The sequence below is a fragment of the Acomys minous genome, assembly GCF_964271855.1.
Source record: "Acomys minous genome assembly, chromosome: 16".
Lineage (NCBI taxonomy): Eukaryota > Metazoa > Chordata > Mammalia > Rodentia > Muridae > Acomys > Acomys minous.
The window spans coordinates 86,554,910-86,576,286 of NC_140498.1; the positions used below are offsets into that span (position 1 = coordinate 86,554,910).

The 21,377-nt window shown below is 45.7% G+C and overlaps 2 protein-coding genes across 6 annotated transcripts in view; one reads left to right on the top strand and one right to left on the bottom strand.

Moving 5' to 3' along the window:
* The window catches only part of RAD9B (RAD9 checkpoint clamp component B), a 31,282-nt gene extending 12,652 nt beyond the window's left edge, over positions 1-18,630 (top strand). For 4 of the 5 annotated variants that reach the window (XM_084762709.1, XM_084762708.1, XM_084762711.1 and 1 more), the window contains exons 6-11: positions 6-112; positions 4,702-4,808; positions 4,898-4,962; positions 6,124-6,243; positions 7,891-8,119; positions 16,009-18,630. In XM_084762709.1, the coding sequence (XP_084618835.1) occupies positions 6-112; positions 4,702-4,808; positions 4,898-4,962; positions 6,124-6,243; positions 7,891-8,119; positions 16,009-16,119 (739 nt within the window). In that variant the 3' untranslated portion in view covers positions 16,120-18,630. The remainder of the gene's footprint in view (positions 1-5; positions 113-4,701; positions 4,809-4,897; positions 4,963-6,123; positions 6,244-7,890; positions 8,120-16,008) is intronic. The other variant, XM_084762710.1, reaches the window with a different exon arrangement.
* The window catches only part of PPTC7 (protein phosphatase targeting COQ7), a 39,055-nt gene continuing 35,425 nt past the window's right edge, over positions 17,748-21,377 (bottom strand). Inside the window, exon 6 of the mRNA XM_084762732.1 lies at positions 17,748-21,153. Within this exon, the coding sequence (XP_084618858.1) occupies positions 21,095-21,153 (59 nt within the window). The 3' untranslated portion in view covers positions 17,748-21,094. The remainder of the gene's footprint in view (positions 21,154-21,377) is intronic.

The following is a 21,377-nucleotide window of genomic DNA, read 5'->3' on the forward strand; positions in this document are numbered from 1 at the left end:
CACAGATTGCTGGCAGAGGCCATTTCTCTTCTAACGTCAAACCAGGAGGAAGTCACCTTCTCTGTTACTCCAGGCAACTTTTGCCTCAAGAGTTCAAGTGGGGAATCACTGGGTAAGGCTGACGTCTGCCTTGTGCTGGGCTGCGCTGGAAGGTACCTCCTGCTTCTTCCACCTGAGAAGTGGCAAGCCGTAGAAAAATGGCAAAAATCGATGCACAAGACTGGGAAATTTATACGATTCACATTTGAAGTGTATGGCTTTGAATTTTCAGGTCACTTTAAAATGAAGAGTGAAAAAATATTTTTATGTAAGGACGGGCTTTCTGTTGTTCTCCCTCCCTCTTGCCCTTCCTTCCATTCTTTTTTTTTTTTTCCTTTTTTTAAGACAGGGTTTCTCTGAGTAGTCTTGACTGCTCAGGACTCGCTTTTGTAGACAGAATTGGCCTTGAACTCACAGCAGTCTGCCTGCCTCTGCCTCCCAAGTGCTGGGATTAAAGGCGTGCGCCACCACCACCCGGCTTCTAGGGTTTTTTTTGTAAGACAGGGTCTCATTATGTAGCTAGGGTGGCTTAGAACTCACAGTTCTTGTGCCTCAGCCCCCAGGAGCTGGATCTCAGGCTTCCTCTGCTATGCTCAGCTCAGGTAAGGTTTCAAAAGCCGGCTCACCTCTTACTGCCCTAAGAGACCAGCAGTCTGACTGAGAGGAGCTTTGACTACATATGAAGAAAAGGTGCCTTGGAGTTAGAGCTGTACAGTAGCCCAGATGGCAAGCACAAAGGGCAACATGTGAACACTCCTGAAATCTAAGTCAGTTCCCCCAAGGCTGTGCAGAAGGGAGTTTTGGTGTTGAGATCTTGAAAGGGGACTGCTTTGGGCCGCCTTGCTCTATGCAGTGCCTTCACCAGGGATCCTCTGCTGCCTGTGACTGCAGTAGAAAAGAGCTGTGTGGCCGACCTGTGGTGGGCTTCGCGCCCAAGGCCCTGCGCATGCACACTAGATGAGCATTTACTGCTGAGCCGTGTGCTAGGTCAGGAGCTGTGGTATTTAAGATGAAAAGCCAGCAGGTGAAGGGCTCACATGGGGTCCAGCGCCTGTGGTGTTTCCCTAGTATACCTTGAGAATCACTTGGTCTTCAGAGCCAGCCTGGGAGGCAGGCACACTTACTGACATGAATAGTGGAAGCACAGAGGGGCCATGTGGCTTGCCTGGGTCACATTTCATAAGTAGTCACCCATGAGCCTACTGTGTAGACATGTAGGCTCCAGGGGATGGCTCCATACCAGTGTAATGGCTTCCCTGGGGTCTGCAACTCAGGAGAGCATGGCCTGGAAAAGGTACACATGGCTGGTGAAAGGGTCTGGCTGGCTGGAGGTGGCTGTTCAGTAGCCCATGAGCATTGCCCAAGAAGAGCTTTCTAGTGAGTGGCTACAGCTATTGGTTGGTTTTGTTTGTTTTATTTTGTTTTTCCAAGACAGGCATGCACCACCATGCCTGGCAGCTACAGCTATCATTGACTGGCCACCGTCTAATCTTGTTGTTGAGTTTGCTCTGCTGTGACACAAGATGTTGAGGTTCTGTAAAGCATCTTCTTCCATACTTGAGGCTGCACGCCCCAGGAGCCTGGGTGAAGCATCGTAGCACTAAGACATGTTAAAAGGCATCTTCTCTGTGTGAATACACCTCTCTCCAAAGCCCCCTGTATTATGGGCATCTACCAAATCCATCTTTTTGTTTCTTTGTTTTGATACAGGGCCTGGCTGGCCTAGAGCGTCCAGCCCACCAAAGCAGTTTTGTAATGTGAAGCTCAAAATACTGACATAAAGAAAAATGTATTGCTACAGCCAGTGTAGTCAGGAACTGACAACAAATGTTGGAGAGGGACCAGGCAGGTGTGGTGGCACGCGCCTTTAATCCCAGCACTTGGGAAGCAGAAGCACTGTTTGAGGCCAGCCTGGTCTACAAAGAGAATTCAAGGACAGACAAGGCTACACAGAGAAACTCTGTCCCTGGGGGAAAAAAAAAAAGACAGTAGTGGTGCACACCTTTAACCCTAGCACTTGGGAGACAGAGACAGGCAAATCTCTAAGTTCAAGACCAGTCTAGTCTATAGAGCAAGTTCTAGAACAGCCAGGGCTACAAAGAGAAACCCTGTCTCAATCAAACAAACAAGCACAATTACCATGACCCAGCTATTTCACTCCTGGGCATATACCCAAAGGACTCCATAATCTACTAGAGATATTTGCACCCAGTATTTATTCACTAAAGCAAAACACACACACACACATGTTCATCAATAGATGAATGGATAATGAAAATCTGGTATATATTTAGCTTTATGGAAAAATGAAATCACAAAATTTGAAGGAAAATGGATGGACTTAGACTCTATAATATTGAGAGTAAGCCAATCACAGAGGGAAAAAACACATGTTCTCCCTCATATGTGGATTCTGTAATATAACATTTACATGTATATGCAAACAAAAAATATGTGGGTACAATATAACATATAAAAAGGAAACCAAGAAAGGGTGATGTTAGGTGTTGAGGAGGGATGGATGCAGGAAAAGGACATGGGCCAGGAGGAAGGATGCAATGCTAGTTGTTTTCTAGCTTATCCTTTGTGGGTATCGTGTGTGTGTGTGTGTGTGTGTGTGTGTGTGTGTGTGTGTGTGTGTAGTGGATAAGTGTAATTGACAGTGAAGTCAGAAGGCCAGGGTGGAGCTCCTCAACCTCAGAATGGCCGTTCCCAAGGTATAGAAGCTCACTGTGATGGGTGGACTTTGGGTCAGGGCCCCTCATATTCTCTTGAAAAGGCAGCTTTACTATGCCATAACTCACAGGTAGGTTGTGGGTGTGCAGCCACCATTATAATCAGAATGCTCCACCTTCCCCTGGCCCCAATCCTAGGTGACCACTCATCTACTTTCTGTCTCTGTGGGTTTTCATAGACAGAATCATAACTTGTGTCCTTTTCTGTCTGCACTCTCTTTTTCTTTTCTTTTCTTCCTTTTTTTGTTTTTGTTTTTGTTTTTTGAGACAGGGTCTCTCTGTGTAGCCTTTGCATATCCTGGACTAGCTTTGTAGACCAGGCTGTCCTCAAACTCACAGCGATCCGCCTGCCTCTGCCTCCCAAGTGCTGGGATTAAAGGCGTGCGCCACCACGCCTGACTACGACGTGTCTGCACTCTTACACTCAGCAGTTTTTCTGTACTGTCGTCTCTACCAGTACTTCATTTCTTTTCATTATTTACTGATCTTCCTTTGCATGGATTGTGCACTTTCTATAGCCGTCCGCCATTTGATGACTCCTTTGGTTGTCTCACTGTGACTCAGGAGTCATGTTGCTATGAACAGCCATGTCCAAGCTCTTGTGTAGACATTGTTTTATCTTGACATAGAGTTAGGAGTGAAATTGTTCCTCCACACCTAACATTACCCTTTCTTGTTTTCCTTTCTACATGTTATATTGTACCCACATATTTTTTGTTTACATATAGAGGTAAACATTATATTATAGAATCCACATATTTTAACTTTCCATTTAGCCTTGTGAGAATGGCCAGATGTTTTCCAGTGATGGGAACGCCATTATTTTATTACCCCCAAGCTGTGATGAGGGCCCAGGTTTCTCCACTCCCTTGACTGTACTTGCTGTTGTCCATTTTTGGAGCCTCCTGGGTGTGAAGAAGCTTCTGGTTGTGATTTGGTTTCCCTCCTGAATGTAATGATGTCCATCTGTTGTTATCAGGCATCTTGGGAGAAATGTCCGGTGAGACTCTTGTCCTCTTCCCTGGGACAATGTCATCTAATGACTCTGCCAGCCCTTGCAGGTGGGGGCTGCAAACACTTTTTCCCAGGCATTTTCTTGATTCTTTTCTCACTTATTCTGTGTGGCTTGGCTAGTCTCCAGCTATGGTTCTCACAGTGCTAGGATAATGCGCTTTGTCACCAATGCCTTACTCTTTCTGCTGTCTCCTTCCTCCTTCTTCCTGTGCTGGGCCTTGAACCCAGGCCTTACACATGGCAGGCAAGCACGCTGCCACTGGGGTTCCAGGTCTTCCACCCACTCTTTTTTGAGATAGGGTCTCAGGCTACCTCAGCCTAGCGTAGAACCTGAGTGGTGTAACTCACTGGCCTTGAGCTGGTGATTAGTCCTCCTGCCTCAGCTTTCTAAATGATGGATATAAGCGTGACTTGGCTTCCAGATAGCTTTTTTGCTTTTATTTTGTGACAGGGGCTAAGTTGCCCAAGCTGGCTTTGAACCTAAGTTCATCTTTTTGTTTGTTTGTTTGAGACAGGGTTTCTCTATGTAGCCTTGGCTGTCCTGGGATAGCCCTTTTTTACCCCTCGGGACTTGTAGGCTAATGGGACTAAGCTGGGTGGTTGACACTTGGGGACTCCCCAGCTGTGGCTACACAATGGCAAGCCGGAAGCCCCTGAAGATCTGAAGGCAGCACGCAGCGGGCTATGCTGGCTGCTAGGAATGCCTTGGCACAGGTGGTGCACTGGCTTTGCCTTTTCCTGTTAATTAGACCAGGCACGGGGCTGCCCAGACCCAAGGGGCAGACTGCACCTTAAACTCCTCCACCTTTAAGGCAGAAGGAAGATTCCCTGGCTGACTAACTCGCAGTTACGTGTTTGTGCTGAACGCTAGCTCACGCCTTTGTTTTCATCTTTATTTTCCGACATGGAACAGATTTAACCAGCTCTGTGTACAGTGAGATGTCTTTTGGCCCAGAAGAGTTTGACTTCTTTCAGGTTGGATTTGATACCGAAATAACATTTTGCTTTAAAGAACTGAAGGTAAGCAAATACTACTGTGAGAGTCAGAGCCAGTTTTTTGCTAGTCCTTTTAAAGGAATGACTGCCACTTTCTTCTCCTCTCCCTGCAGGGAATCCTCACCTTCTCAGAAGTGATGCACGCTCCTATAGCCATCTACTTTGACTTCCCTGGGAAGTAGGTCCCTGAGAACTCTGAATTTGTCCCTTTCATTTTGTTACCGTAACAAAAGCCTTGGGAGCATGGACTTCCTCAACTGTATTAGCAACATTCATCAAACTAAATGTTTGAAAGATGTCATAACATGGTGCTTTATAATTGGTAATTTGGCCAGATGTGGTAGCACATGTCTGCAGTCCTGGCACGTGGGTGGTTGAGGCAGCAAGACCAAAAGCTCAAGGCTAGCTTAGGCCACACAGTGTTTGAGACCAGCAAGTGCTACTAGACCTTGCCTCAAAAAAGCAAAATTAAGAATCGGACATGGTGACACAGGAGGCCTATAATCCTAGCACTCAGAAGGTGGATTTATGTGAGTTCGAGGCCAGCCTGGTCTATAGAGTAAGTTCAGGACAGCAAGGGCTATAACACAGAGAAAACCTGTCTTGAAAAACCAAAAGAGGAGGGCTGGAGAGATGGCTCAGAGGTTAAGAGTACTGCCTGTTCTTCCAAAGGTCCTGAGTTCAATTCCCAGCAACCGCATGGTGGTTTACAACCATCTATAATGAGATCTGGTGCCCTCTTCTGGCTTGCAGGTATACATTCAGACAAAACATTGTATACAATATATATATATATATATATATATATATACAATATATATATATATATATATATATATATATATATATAAAGAAAAACCAAAAAAGAAAAAGAAATCCCAGCATTTGGGAAGTAGAGGCAGGCAGATCCTGAGTTTTAGCCCAGCCTGGTCTATAGGGCAAGTTCCAAGATAGCCAGGGCTACACAGAGAAACCTTGTTTTGAAAAACCAAAGTAATAATAAAATAATAATAATTTGGAAAATATAATTTGGTACTTTGACTAAGAGAGATAATTCTGCAACGTGAAACATTTGACTAGTTCCTGACAAAATGTCTAATTAAGAAACTGTGCATGGCTTAAGCATGTGAACTGGGTGTGAACCTTTAATGTAGTTCCCAGCTAAACCTGAATCAGATCAGCTTCCTGTGGATGCTAAGGACTTCCCTGTTCTTGGTCTGTCGACCTGTGGAAATACTGAAGGAGCACCTGCTTATGCTCTTTCCTTATCCTTAAGTTGCTAGTCTTTGCTGTTGTGTTCCTAACAGCTGATAAAAATGGGTGTGATTTGTCCTTCTAGACCGGTTGTTTTGAGCATTGAAGACATGCTCTTGGAGGCGAACTTCACCTTGGCCACATTAGCGGATTACCCAAGTAGATTGTCTTCACCACAGTCGCTATGTCTTTCCCAGACACGAAGGTGAGGCTGGAGCCGTTTTTCTTTTTTAATATTTGTGGGATGGCACATGTGCCACCACATGCCTGGGAGGTCCGAGGTCAGCCTTGGGGGTTAGTCCCTGCCTACCACTTTGCCTGACAATAGGCATCTTGCCATTCACAGTTGCAGGCGGACTGGGGCTTCTCCTGCCATCACTGAATCCGACCCCACATGGGTTCTGAAGGTCCAGACTTGGGCCCTCGCACTTGCATAGTGGGCACTTAAGCCTTTGTGTTGAAACAGTTGAATCAAATACTGGACCAGTGTTACCACAAGTGGCTCACTGTTACCTTCTTAAAGAGCAGGATCATAGGACATAGGTCATTTTGTATCCTGTTCTCTCCATGACATATATATTGCAAACATGTTCGTGTCATCATTTATGATTTGAAAACATGCATTTTCATGTAGGTAAAGATGCTGGCCACTAAGCCTGATGACCTGAGTTCGATTCCTGGGACTCACATGATGGAAGGAAAAAACAACTCTTGGGAGTTGTCTTCTGATGTCCACACACGTCTGAGAGTGTGTGTGCATGTCCATGCCTGCCGTGGCACACATGCAGTCGGGATCCCAGGGACCAAAGTCAGATCGTAGGGTTGGCGGCAAGTGCCCTTTCCTACTGAGCCGTCCTGCAGGCCCACACTGAACTGTTTCATGTAGTCCCTATCTTAGTTATCTTTCTTTTTTTTTTTTTTTTAAGATTTTTATGTGTGTTGGTGTTCTGCCTCCATGCCTGTGTGAGGTGTCAGATCCCCTGGAACTGGAGTTACAGACACTTGTGAGCTGCCGTGTGGGTTTGGGGAATCACGCCTAGGCCCTCTGAAGAGCAGCCAGTGTTCTTAGCAGTTGAGCCATCGTTCCATCCCCCCTTGGTTATTTTTCTATTGCTGTGATAAAACAGCACAACTAAGACAACTTACAAAAGAAAGTGTTTAATTGGGCTTATGCTTTCAGAGGGTTAGAGTCCACATGGTGGAGCAAAGGCATGGCCGCAGAACAGCTGAGAGGTCACATCTTGATCCACAAACAGGAAACGGTGCACTGGGGATGGTGGGAGGCTTTTGAAGCCTCCAGGCCACTCCTGTGACATGCCTCCCCGAGCAGGGCCACACTTCCTGATCCTTCCCAAACAGTTCTACCAACTGAGGACCAAGCACTCAAACACCTGAGTCTATGGGGGCTGTTGTCATTCAAACAACCACAGATCCTGTCAGCACAATCCATGTGTTCGCTGCTGGCTTGCTGGACTCAAGTCTATCTAGGGCATTTCTAGACAACTGTGTGTGTTATTCTTAATTCTCAACAAGTGCTTAGTAGATGGCTTCCTCTTCTTCCTCCTCCTCTTCCTCCTCCTCTTTCATTTTTTGTTTTGTTTTGTTTTGTTTTTGAGACAGGGTTCCTCTGTTACACAGAGCCCTGGCTGTCCTGGACTCACTTTGTAGACCAGGCTGGCCTCAAACTCACAGTGATCCGCCTGTGTCCATCTCCCAAGTGCTGGGATTATCCATATCCAGCTCTACTGACTTCTTACTCCACAGCTGTCACTGTCATCTCACTTTATTCTCTTAGTAACATGAAATGTATTTCCCAGTAAACAATTCCATCTAATCCCTCTTAATACCCCAGGTCAGACTCCACACAGTCAGATGCTCAGGTGGGTAAAAGCCAAGCCAGCCAGGCCCCTGAGAGCATCTCTCGAGCAGCACCCAAAAGGCTGTTTCCCAAGGATCCTCCAGACAGCAATTCTGCAGCAGAGACCAAGAGAGCCAGCATCAGCCAGGATGACATCTCTGAAGTCCCTGAAACCATTGTCAATGACATGGAGGAAGGGTCAGGCCCTTCACCCCTCAGAAAGGTAAGGGAGCAATGCTGAGGTTGGCCAACGCAGCCCATTTCTCAGCATCTGTCTTGATGTAGTCCTGGCCTAGCCACCTTATTTCATGAAGACTATTTCTTTCAAATATATTACATACTTTGAGCAAAATCATCCCTTCTACCCTCCTCTTCCTCCAGCCTCCCCCCTGCTCCCTCCTGCTAGTCTCTCTTCCCTCAAGCCTCCCTTCTGCCTTCACATTTGTATTATGTTCATATTTATCACATTATGTATCTGTATAAGTACGATCCACAAGTAAGTGAAAACATGTAATATTCGTTTTTCTGAATCCAGCTTTACTTATTTCATGATGATATCTATTTATATTCATTCTTTAGCAAATGATGTCATTCATTTTATGACTAGAATTTTTACATTTTTATTTTATGTACATTGGTGTTTTGCCTGCACGTATGTCTGTGTGAGAATGTTGAATCTTGGAGTTACAGTTGTGAGCTGCCATGTGAGTGCTGGGGATTGAACTCAGGTCCTCTGGAAGAGAATTCAGTGCTCTTAACTACTGAGCCATCTCTCCAGCCCCCTGAATAAAATTCCATTGCACACCACAGTTTCCCTATCCACTGTTGATGGACAGATAAGGTGGCTACTGTAAAATAATCCAGTAAGAAATGGATGTGCAAAGGGGAGGGGAGAAGAGGGAAGGGAGGGTAATAAACTCTAGTCCCTAAAAAAGAAAAAAAGAAAAAGAAATGGGTGTGCGTCTCTTGGGGTGTGTTAAGAGTCCTATGGTTGTACCCAGAAGTGATACAGCTGGGGCAGTCATATGGTGGTAGACATTTCTAGGGCTTTTGTTTGTTTTGGTGAGAGTCTTTGATGTAGCTCAAGCTGGCCTTGAGCTCCTTATGAAGCCAAGGATGGCCTTAAGCTCCTATTTGTCTCTCCCTCCCATGTGCATATGCCACCACCCCTGGCTCTTTTTTTGGTGTTCAGACAGGGTCCTTCGCAATCCTCACTGGCCCTGAACTATGTAGTCAAAGATAGTGGCACACACATGCATACACACAAACACCCCCCCACACACACACACACTTTTTGTTTTTGTTTTTTGGTTTTTCAAGACAGGGCTTTTTTGTGTCCTGGACTCACTCTGTAGACCAGGCTGGCCTTGAACTCACAGAGATCCGCCTGTTTATGCCTCCCAAGTGCTAGGATTAAAGGCATGCACCACCACCCTGCTACACAGAGAAATCTTTTCAAAAGAGACTCAGCAATCTGAGTTGTATGTTTGCCCATGCTGTCCTTTACTATGTGGGACCTGGAGTCCAGGCTTTGCTCCCTGAGCTGGTTCACTGACCTTCTATCTTAACTTTTTGAGACAAGGTCTCAGTGAACCTGAAGTTCATTCCTTCAGCTGTGGTGGCTGGCCAATGAACGCACGGGCAGGCCTGCTCCACCCCAGCCCTGGGGTACCAGACAGGTGATAGTATGCTAGTGCTGGGGTCCAAACCCCCGCAGGTTCTCAAGCTTGTGCACCAAGCACTTTGTTTTCTTTAACAAATAAGCAGCTGCACATATTTTCTTACACAAACACTGCTTTCCAGCTGCTCTCTGCACTTAACAGGAAACACTGCCTTCGCACAACTACTATGCTGTCTTCCCTGTGAGGTGCTCACTCTATGTGGCTTTTTGTATTCCCCCAGTAGTCTGTAATTACAAAAGGTGTCACAAGCACATGGGAGGCAGAGGCAGGAGGATCTCTGCGCTCAGGGCCAGTCTGGTCTACATAGTTCCAGGCCAACAGGGTATTTCGTGAAGCCTTGTCTTAAAATAGTAAAAAGCTCCAAGAACAAATTGGGTCACACGTACATCTGTTATTAGCGATGAGGCCTTAGGTAAGTTCCTCCTCAAAGTGTGGTAAGGAACAAGTGTGTGCAGATGTTCTTTGAGGCCTGCTGCAGCAGTAACAGTCTCCAAGTCTACAAATGGCACGTAACGACAAACTTGTAGTTCAGAAGCCTTTGTCTGTTTTTCTTTGAAAGTGTTTTATGTATATGTGTTTGCCATGCATGCGTGTGTCACGTGGGTACCTGGTGCACAGGGATGAAGAGTTGGGTCTGTGTGGGCAGGAGTTACTGGTGGTTGTAAGCCCTGTGTGGGTGCTGGGAGCCGAGCCTGGCCTCTGCAAGAGCATCCAGTGCTCTGAACCACAGTCATCCCTCTTGTTCCTACAGAGTCATCTCTCTTGTTCTGTCTTTATTGTTGAGGCAGGGTCTCTCTCCGGGTCCTTGGCTGTCTTAGAACTCGCTGTGTAGCCCAGGTTGGCCTCAAACTCATAGGTCCATTTGCTCTTTAGCTCTGGAATGAAAGCCTTTTTGCTTTTATGTGTTTATGTGTCTGCGTGTGTGTGTGTGTGTGTGTGTGTGTGTGTGTGTGTGCATGCGTGCATGCGCGTGCACATGCAATGCCCAGACATCAGAAGGTATCAGATGCCCTGGACTTACCGGCAGTGGTGAGTGGGTGACGGAACTGAACTCAGGTTGTAAGAACATGTAACTGCTGAGCAACGTCTCCACTCTCTCAGTATGGTTTTAATTTGCATTTCTCTGATTGTGAGTGGAATAGTGGGAACCAAACTTGGGTCTTACTGAAGAACAAGTGCTTTTAACAGCTGCACAGTCTGCAACCCTGTCCCCTTCGCACGTGCTCACTGAACCCACAGGCTTGTTAGCCACCATCTGTGATGTTTGCTGTACTCACCTACGTGTTTTATATATATATATATTTTTTTTTTTTTGTAGTTTTAGCTTTTTGTTTTAGCTGTGCAAAGCTTTTTTTCTTTACATAGTAATTTTTTTTTAAATTTCAAATGATTTTGAGTTCATTAGAAAGCTTTTCCTACACTAGTTAAATCCACATCTTTCCTCTTATGTTTACTCGCTGAGCCATCTGGAGTCTCTCTTCATGCATGCTCTAAATTATGGGTCTAACTTTCCTTGCAGCCACCCTAGACACCGTTAAAATTATAGCCTGCCTTTGCCCACGGTTCTGGTGTCTCCTAAGTCATGTTCTAAACTTGGTAACCTTGTGCCAGTCTCTTGACTTGCTGTGGTTGACCCTTTAGTGTCTTCCTTATTCATTGCCACTTCATCAGTGGCTTCTAGCTTGGTGGGCTAGTGGCTTTTTGCAGACTTTTTTTTCTGTGAGTATTCACTTGTAATTTAAACTTTAGTAGTAACTCACCCATCTCCATAAAAAGTGTCTGTTGGTCTCTGAACTATTTTACACTTTCCTTTACTTACGCAAAGCACTGTTATGCTGTTGCATCATACACCTGTAATCAGGTGATATTTTTCTCTTTAAGCCCACTTGTATCTTTTAGGACTTTTTAGAATTTAGACTTTTTAAAAAAGCATTTACTTTTAATTCTTTTGCTTTCTTTCTTTCCTTTTTTTTTTCTTTCTTTCTTTTTTTTTTTTTTTAAGACAGGGTTTCTGTGTGTAGCCTTGGCTGTCTTAGACTCACTCTGTAGACCAGGCTGGCCTCGAACTCACAGCAATCCGCCTGTCTCTGCCTCCGAGTGCTGGGATTAAAGGCGTGCGCCACCACGCCTGGCCTTTTTTTCATATTTTTCTTTTTTAAAGTTTTATTTATACATATGAGTATTCTATTTGCATATATGCCTATATGACAGAAGAGGGCATCAAATCCCATTATAGATGGTTGTGAGCCACTCACGTGGTTGCTGGGAACTGAATTTAGGACCTCTGGAAGAGCAGACAGTGCTCTTAACTGCTGAGCCATTTCTTCAGGCAGGCCCGGCTTCTACTTTTTTAAATAAAGTTTTATTGTTGCAGCCATGAGCATCCTGTCTGCAGAGCCCAGGGCCTCATGTTGCCTAGGTTTGCCCTAAATTCCCTTTGTAGTTGAGGATGGACCCCTTGCCTCTTATCTCCCAAGGGCTGGAATGCACCACTACCCCAGCTTTCCCCAGTGTGAGGGGGTGCAGTGAAGACAATGTAGCCCAGATGCAAACTCCCAATCCTCATGCCTCAGCCTGAGTGCTAAGATCAAAGTGGGTGCCTTTGATCCCAGCAGGAGGCAGAGGCAAGCGGATCACTGTGAGTTCAAGGCTAGCCTAGTCTACAAAGTGAGTCCAGGACAGCCAAAGCTAACACAGAGACCCTGTCTTGAAAAACCAAAAATAAAGAAAGAAAACCCAAAAACAAGGTTTACCTCCAGTACTTTGAAAATGCTACTACAGGGTGTTTAGGATAAGTAAGTTAGACAAGTTAATTGTCAACTGATCAAATCTTGGTCATTTCAATTACTAGTCTATATCACAAGAATATACATCGGCTATGTAACAGGCAGGTATAGTTCTATAGATAGATAAGGTAAAAGAGATAGTCTTCAAAAACCTCAGTGCCCTATAGAATATGGCATTTAAAGATGTTTATATTGTTTTAATGATTCTTTGACAAGACAGGTTAACTCCTGGCAGCATCCAGCCTACCTCTAAAATGATGAGCATCAATGAACCTCCTTATGGAGATGGCTTCAAATATGGCAAACAAGCCCTGGGGTAAAATGTCCTCATTCGACCACTGATAGAATCTTAACTAAAACTTGGCAAGCTTGGATGCAAGGCACAGTTGACAGCCAAACTGCCAAGACGGGAAGGAAGTCCTCAATAGTTCCTGCCTCACAAATATGTCGGTCAGATATGCTGGGCCAGAAGGCTGAAGATGATGCTCCAATGTTTTAGAGAGTTATGGGTGACTCTCCAGGAGGCAAACTGCCTCTGTCATTTTGTTGTTGTTGTTGTTAATTTGGAAGGTGCTAACTTGCACTTCCTGTTTACTCAGGTAATTAATTTTACTCCTTCTCAAGTCTCTGATGGGGTTGAAGACCAAATAGTTTAGTGTCACAATTAAGCTTAGTTGTCTAGGGTTTAAGATGTTTTTAGGTCTAGATAAATGTTTTAAGTGATAGAGATGAGATATGATATTGAGTTACATTCAGAATTCTAGACTTGCCAAGAGAGAAAAATGTTTTCTTCAAGGTTGCCAAATACAAAGAGCCAAAACACTATGAATGTTTTTCATTTGTTTGGTTTGAGACAGGGTTTCTCTGTGTAGCCTTGACTGTCCTGGACTCGCTTTGTAGACCAGGCTGGCCTCGAACTCACAGCGATCCACCTGCCTTTGCCTCTCGAGTGCTGGGATTAAAGGCGTGCGCCACCACCGCCCGGCTGAAAACACTATGAATGTAACATGAATATAATTTGATTGTTTTGTGGTTCTTCTTGCTGTATGTAGTTTATTTTATATGTGTAATAATATAAATGTATATGAAAAAAAAGAAAAAATCCCCCTGAAACAAACAAAAAAACACAACAAAACCACATCCAGCCTCTTCCTCGGGGTTTGAGCATCTATTCTTACAGTGTACTCCTGGCTGGGGATGGGGCACATGCCGGGAATTACAGCATTTGTGAGGTTTAGGCTCGAGGATCCTGAGTTCCAGGCTGACCAGCCAACTTTGGAGATTCTGTCTCAAAATAAAAGGGAGAGGGGGCTGGAGTGATGGCTCAGCGGTTAAGAGCACCGTCTGCTCTTCCAGAGGTCCTGAGTTCAATTCCCAGTAACTACATGGTGGCTCACAACCATCTATCATGAGATCTGGGTCCCTCTTCTGGTGTGCAGGTGTACATGCAGACAGAACACTGTTTATGTAATAAATAAATAAATCTTTTTAAAAAAGAGAGAGAGAAGGGGTGTGGGGACTAGGGACATGTAGCTCAGTCAGTTAGTAGGCTGCTTGCCTAGGATCCCAGCACTGTATGAGCCAGGTGTGGTAGTGCACATGGTGGGTTTGAGGCTGGTGTGGGCTCCATGACTGCTGCTGCTGTAGACACGTTTGTGTGTGTACAGCTATTCAGTGTATCACTTGGCTGAGTTCTCTCTTTTTCTTCCTGACAAGTGTTTCTCTGTATAGCCTTGGCTGTCTGGCTGTCCAGGAACTCACTCCTGTCGACCAGGCTGGCCTCGAATTCAGAGATCTGCCTGCCTCTGCTTCCAGAGTGCTGGGGTTAAAGGTGTGGGCCACCATGCCCAACTGCTCAACTGTCTTCTTGATCTTGTTAGGTTCTTCCACCACAGTTATTGTCATGTGGAAATGGCCTTATTTCCTCCTCAGTGCCAGTAGTTGAGTTCTTGTGCCCACTGATCCTAAGTTACCGCCAGATTTGGGCATTCTTATCTTAGTAGAAAGGTGTGGTACAAGTATTGTTTTCTTACTGTGTATGTCTGTGTGAGTAGTGTGTCCATGGAAGCCAGAAGTAATTGGGTACCCAGCATGTGTCCTGGAGACTGAACTTGGGTCTATGAAAGAGCAGCACACACTCTTAAACCCTGAGCCATCTCCCCAGCCCTTTGTATTGCTTTGTTCATGCTTATGTGCCTCACAGCCCACACTGTGACCCATGGCCAGCAGAAAACTAGCCCTCTCGCCTTCCTTTGCTTTGTGCACATTAGCCAGTGCTCTTCCACCGAGCTACAGCCCAGCCTTCCTCCTCCTCTGTGTGTGTGCATCATCCCTGCTTGACCCAGGAAGGGCTGTTGGCCAGCCAGGTAAACAGCAGGAGCAAGAGCAGGTGGGACTAGGACTCACCCCAAAGCAAAGTCAAACAATGCTCAAACACTAAAATAAGCCTGAATTCTGCAGCCTCAGAGGATGGGTGAACACTACTGAAAGCTACTGCACTGGACCAAATAGCTGGACAGAAGAGGCTGCCTCCATCATCTCTCTAGCTTTGGGGACCTTGACCTTCCTCAAGGCGAGACTCTTAAGAGGCAATACTGCTTCTAGCTGAGCTCAAGGCAGGTGGCCTCTTTAACTGGTGACCACAGATGTTGCTGCAGAAACAGCACAAATGTACTCTCTAGTTCCAAAGATCACTGTGTGAATTGGTTAGAGCTAAGCATCAGGGTGTCACTTGGCCTGCTCCTTTCAGTTTCTGCCAGGGCCAGAGTCTGGGACCTTCTTGTGCTCTTAGGCTCATAAGTCCCCTTCTTCTATCTCCCAGCTTTGCAACCTGTTCTCATCACTACTTACCTGTGTGAAGGGGGTTCCGGGTTTAATCTGTGGTGAGGTCTATTGTCCTGCTCACCGCAGCTAAGCTGGGCAACTGCAATGAGGGATATCAAAAGCTGCACAAGGCATCTTCTCTCTGACCTAGCTCATGCCATCTGCTACAGGAGGCTGGTTCAGGCACAGGACTTGTTCCCAGGAGGTGCTGAGGTCAGCAGCTTAAGACAGGGTAGGAAGAGCCAGGCGTGGTGGCGCACATCTTTAATCCCAGCACTCGGGAGGCAGAGGCAGGCGGATCACTGTGAGTTTGAGGCCAGCCAAGGCTACACAGAGAAACCCTGTCTTGAAAAACCAAAAAAAAAAAAAAAAAAAAGACAGGATAGGAAGGAGATGAGTACAGAGAGGTACTTCTCTGTGACAAAGGAAGGGCAGCAGCTAGAGAGGGCAGAGGACAGGACATCTCAGCATCAGCAACAGCAACATCAGTGCTCTCCTTCAACAGTGCAGTGGGCTGGGGGTCAGCTTCAATGGGGGAGGGGAGCCAGCTACCGACCCCCCTTTGACTGTAGAAGACTCCTTGCCTCTCCCAGTCCTGGTGGACTTTTTTTGTAATTCCAGGAGAGGTCACAATGGACTGCCATTCACAAAGGTCCTGTCTGATGGTGGTCTAGGTGTGTTGAACAGATAGGGTGTCCACGACTGACCACCATCAAAGACAGCGGCAGCTCCTAGCCCCATTCTCAAAGATGCCACCTGCCTGGGCCTTCAGTGTACAGGCTTTGTATTCAGAATAAACTGCAACTTTTTTTCTCTTCTAGTTTTCTTGCTTGTTTTTTGGAGCAGTTTCTTCTGAACAGCAAGAACATGTTGGCCACCCCTTGGACAGCCTGGCAATGGCAAGTGACAGTGAAGAGGACGTGAATGGATGAGTGTCCACGCGCTGATGCTCAGTGACAGCTTCACTGGGTGTTGGGCCTGGCTCCCTGCAGACAGTGTCTCTGCTTTTCCCAGTATCTTGGTACACTAAAATCCATGTGCTATTTGGGGGGACAGAGTTGGCAGCACAGGAATGAGCTGTCAGGGTTTAGACACCACAGTTTATTCTACATCTTTGATGTGTCCTCTGCCAGTCCCCAAGGCAGGCTTTCCTCTGCATTGTACCTGACTGCAGACAGTGGTCATGCAGGCCCTCCTTATGCAGTGACCTGGCAGGTTTTGTTTATTGTTTTTTCAGACTAGAAAAAAGGTTGTGAATAAAACAAACAAAAAAACATAGTTAATCTTTCACTTTGTGGTCATTTTACATATTATATAATTGTGTTTCTCAACCTTCGGTTGCTCTGGTTCCTGCATGCTATGTAGTAGGGAGCAGAGAGCATGCAGTGAAGACAAGTACGTGTGAGTCATCAGCACACGCAGCAGCCCCTGAGTGCGGCCTGCAGTGGAATGAGGTAAGCAGGAGACAAAAGCCTGTCCATTGCTCCTCTCAGATCTAGCTGCTTACCTGCACAAACAGATTAAAAACCCTGGCACAAAAGCAAGGTTATGTAATGTCTTAAGGTGTGCGACTCTCTCCCCCAAACCTGTTTACAGTCAAGTAGAAGCCAATAAGGGGGACTTTGGCAACATCTTATTGCTAAGTCTTTGGAAAACCATCAAGCCGTAAGAAAATGCCAATCAGCAGGCTACTGTACTGCAGACTCTGAGAAACTACAAGTGCTGCCTAAGTGGGTTAGCAGGCTTCAGAAGCTGAGCAGGGTTCTAGCTGAAGCCAGAGTGACTTGGTTCATGGAGCTTAGCAATGAGTCAGGGCTGCCCGCAGTACCTAATCAAAACCCAGCTTCATCCTGGGATAATTCCGTGTGAGTGAAAATGGGCTCTCAACAAGCTGTCTGTGGAAACTGGCAATGCCCACCTGCCTCAGCACTGTCCTCTTGCTGCAGACAGAGCATCTGTGGCTCTCATGTTTACACTGCTAACTGGATTACGGACATGTCTAACCTACATAGGTGGCTGCAGAGCACCTCTCTGCGTCTCCCTGCTGCACGCACCTTGGTTAGCAGTAGCCCGGGCGCAGCCCTGCTCTATACAAGACACTGGCACTGTTAAGCTAGGAGCACCCAGGGCTTGGCGATTCCAGCAGAGCACAAGGTGGCTTACTGTCCTGTGTGAGCACGCGTGTGTTGTTGGGATGGAATCTAGAGCCTTGCACACACTAGGTCAGTGCCCTGCCACCAAGCCCAGCCCTCACAGCAGCCTTTTTGGTAGCTTTAGTCAGTACTGTCCTGAAGGCACAATGCTCCAGCTGGGGGGGGGGGGGGGACCACCTCTATTTTACACTCAATTGTCAGTCCATTCTGGTAAATTTTTGAGGAAGGTAAGTAGCTATTGATAAACAGCCATGCCAGTTCAAATGGTAAAGCGCAGAGGACACAGCTCTGCAGGGCTAGCCCCCTTTTCAGTAGACCTAAGAGCCTTGGGGTTGAAGACATGATAGAGACAGCAATGCCAAAACTGAGGTCCTAGTTCCTGACCATTCAAACCAGAAGAGTGGTGATTAGTATAAATACTATATTTATTAAATATCTTTACAGTTTATTTAAATGTATTTACAGAACTATTCCTGCATAAGTTACACTTCAGACATCAATTCAGGCCATTGCCTCTGGTAGGACAAACAATGATAGTCTCAACAGAAAACGCAGCTCTTAGTATACACAGACTCAGATTTGCTTCTTCATTTAGTTGTCTTTGCTGCAAACTACCTGCTAACAGTTACATTTTGACATGGACATTGCTTTTTGAGAAGTTCAACTTTGTGATAAATTTAGTTTTTTGAAAGGAATAAAATCCAAATGTCTTGTTTTGTATGCAGATTTTTTTTTTTGGAATAGCAGAATTTTTTAAAATGCAAAAATGTGACAGTCTCCAGAGAAACTGAGTGCTGCAACTTTGCCAAAGAGAGCTGGTGTTCAGTGACAAGGAGCCATGGACCTATCGAATGGTACAAACACTCACAGCCCTAGCCAATCCTGCCAGCCACCTCCAGAGCACTCAGGGGACAGCAGCCCTGTGGTGTCCATCTGCTGGCTGCTCTACCCAGAACAAGGGCAGCAGCAGAAGAGAGCACTCTCCTGCCTCAGAAAGCTCATACCCAGTCTCTACTCCAGACACAGCCCAACCCAGACACACACACACCTGGAATGGATTCTTTGTGAGTTAGTAGCCTATCGACCAAGTCAAGCACGTACTGTAACTCAGGACAAAGAACTTGTTTTCACTCTCATTTCGTTCGGCTTTTAAGAGCCCAGGGACTCTGGCTACTTCATCTCCATTTGGTAATCTTACATTTGTTGTGCGCAGGCAGCTTAAGTTCATAGGAAGAAATAAGGTTCTGATATGTTTAGAGTGCACATTTTTAAAACAGAACAAAATAAAAATTTCAAGCATGTGATAAAAATAGTGATTTTTTTATATAATACAGTATTGCTTTATAAATATAGATGGAAAAGCTATAAACTTTACTGGTCTTTGGTGCATCCAGAGGGATAAATAATTTGCCATTTGTAAATTAAAACCCAAATTTTCTCTTTTGTTATAAAAGTTCACTCTGTGAGACAAATGAGTGCTTCCCTTGCTTGATTTAAAACACAACCCACACGCATACCTGGTTCCAAGCTGGACCTAGCAAGGGGTGTGTGACAAGGGCCCCTGGCCGAGGGGTGCGAGGCAGCACTCATTCTGTCTAACCGTGGACAGTCACAAAATTAAGCATGTAACAAAAAGGACAGGGGAGAAGCAAACGGAATACGTGATGTCACTAGTCCATGCGCCAGGCCCAAAGTAATTTTCACTCTGAACCTCGACGCCTGCCCTGTCCATTTCTATCACTGCTCAGAAAAGTGAGTTGTCTAAAAGTAAGTTGTATAAAACACACCAATCTACTTTTACAGATTGCTTGATGGGCTAAATGAGAGCAGAAAAAGCCAGTGACTCGACCAGCTGTGCTCTGAGCAGGAATTAAATGTCGGCATTGGAAAATTAATGCAAAATATATCCAGATTGTAAGGCTACAATACCTCTGACCAAAAATTAATCACAAACCACATAGAAGAGTGGGATTAGTCAGTCCTAGAGTCTCACACCCCGTCTGGATGCAACCTTACTGTTTTAAACACAGACACTGCAAAGAGTTTGTGCAAAATAAATACCCACCTCGTGCCCCTCAGGCTCCGGGATCAACAGAGCACGACATCCCCTTATTCCAGTCTCTCCATACCCGGCCCTGCAGCTCCTCACCACAGAACTCAGTGTTGTCAGGTTAGGGTAGTTAAGGCATTTTGACATGTAATTACAGGTGATTCAAAATAGGAATCTAACATTATGCCAATTTAGGAATAGTAGATAAATTACTGAACAGCTTACAAATGAGTAACTCATTCTTATAAATGAAATGCCTGTTACAAGCATGATGCACTGAGATAGAGCAATGACATGTACATGGTACATGGTAAACAATTTAAATAAAACAAGAGACAACTACTCAAATATACAAACTCACAGATAAAATCTTTTTAAAAACAAGTTGAGGTAACCTCAAACACAAGTTCAATGCAGTAACCAGGGAGCCAGTGTCTCCTGCAGAGGAAGGGCTGTGTGGCTGCTCATGTGATCTGCACACCAACATCACCTGACTTGCACAGAAAACACAGCTTTAACTTAAGGGTTTCTAAGTATATATGTTTTCTACCACCAAGTTAATGAAGGAAAAGAACGGACCCAAAAAATATGTATCTTTACAGCAGTCAATTGTACATAAACCTTAAAAATAAGTTTGCGCTCGCAGGTAATGGGGAGGTCTGAGGAGGAACGTCACCTACTGCAAATGGCTATTAGAACTGTAAACATTAAGCTAGACTCAGAGCCCCACCCTCAGCTGGGGTCACTGCTGATGTCAGGTCATCACTAGCTTTCCTGTGGGCTCTGGGAGCTGCAGCCACTGCACTGTCACCTTGAGGACACAGCGCAGGTGGGGCATGCTCTAAGGGTGGGAGGCTCCTGAGGGAAAGAGTAAGGCTGTCCACAGCCAACCCCATTTCAGGCTGCAGCTACATACTCTGGCCCAGAAGGCCCATGGCATCCTCATGGGCAGAGCGGACGGCTTCAGCCATGGCATTTGATTCCCAGGCTTTGAGGAGTTTTGAGCTCTTGTGTAGTATTTCCATTAATAGATTTTGGTAAGGACTATCCTCCCCTGTCCCTCCTGTGACCTGGATAAACCAGTGAACTGCCACAGCCTCACAGGAATACAAGTAAGCATCTTTAAAAAGCACAAGATATTTGCATCCACACAACGAAAATTCTCTTCAAATTTGTAACCAAAACATAAGCTGCTGGGGTTGAGATGTCATAATCCAGCGCAGGATTGGAGCAGGACTGTGGGCTCCTGGGAAACTGGCTTATACAGAAAACACAAAGCCACACTGCGCTTGTGGGACACGGGACTTCTCCTGGGACGATGCATGTGCTCTCTGGTAGATGGGTCACTATTTACTACTTGTTGAATGTTAACATCTCTTTAACACACTGAAATTTTGAATTCACTTTACCAACATCACTTATTTTCAAAACTTCAACTGCTTTCAAAAAGTAAAAGGCTTTGAACACCTCCAGAAGAAGAGAGCCGTCACCTCCGTTCTCTTGGAGGTCACCAGCAGGTCCGGGCTAGTGGATGACAGTAGTGGTTCTCAACAAGGATCTCAACGGATATCAAACATGGGCCAGAGCATCCGTCATTGGCCACTGAGATCAGTGGCAAAGAAATGTGGTCCTGCCAGCAGGATCAGCACACATGGCAGGGGGAAGTGGGGGCAGGGCAAAGGCAGGAGTCGCCAGGGTGACCAATCAGTCTGTGTACTCAGCCACTATTGAGAGGAGGACAGTGATGTCGTCTGGTTTTCCACCTAAAGCACAAATGAAACTCATTAGTATGCTTGAAGGAAACATCAAGCCCAAAAATGTGGGCCAGGAAAGTACAGTAGAAACAAGCTCAGATCTCAGTGGGCCTGACTGGCCAGTGCACCATAGTTAAAGCTGCAAGCTCCAAGTTTGGGGAGATCAGGAGTTCAAGGTCATTCTCAGCTACACAGAGTTCAGGCCCAGCCTATGTTACATATAGCGTCCCCAA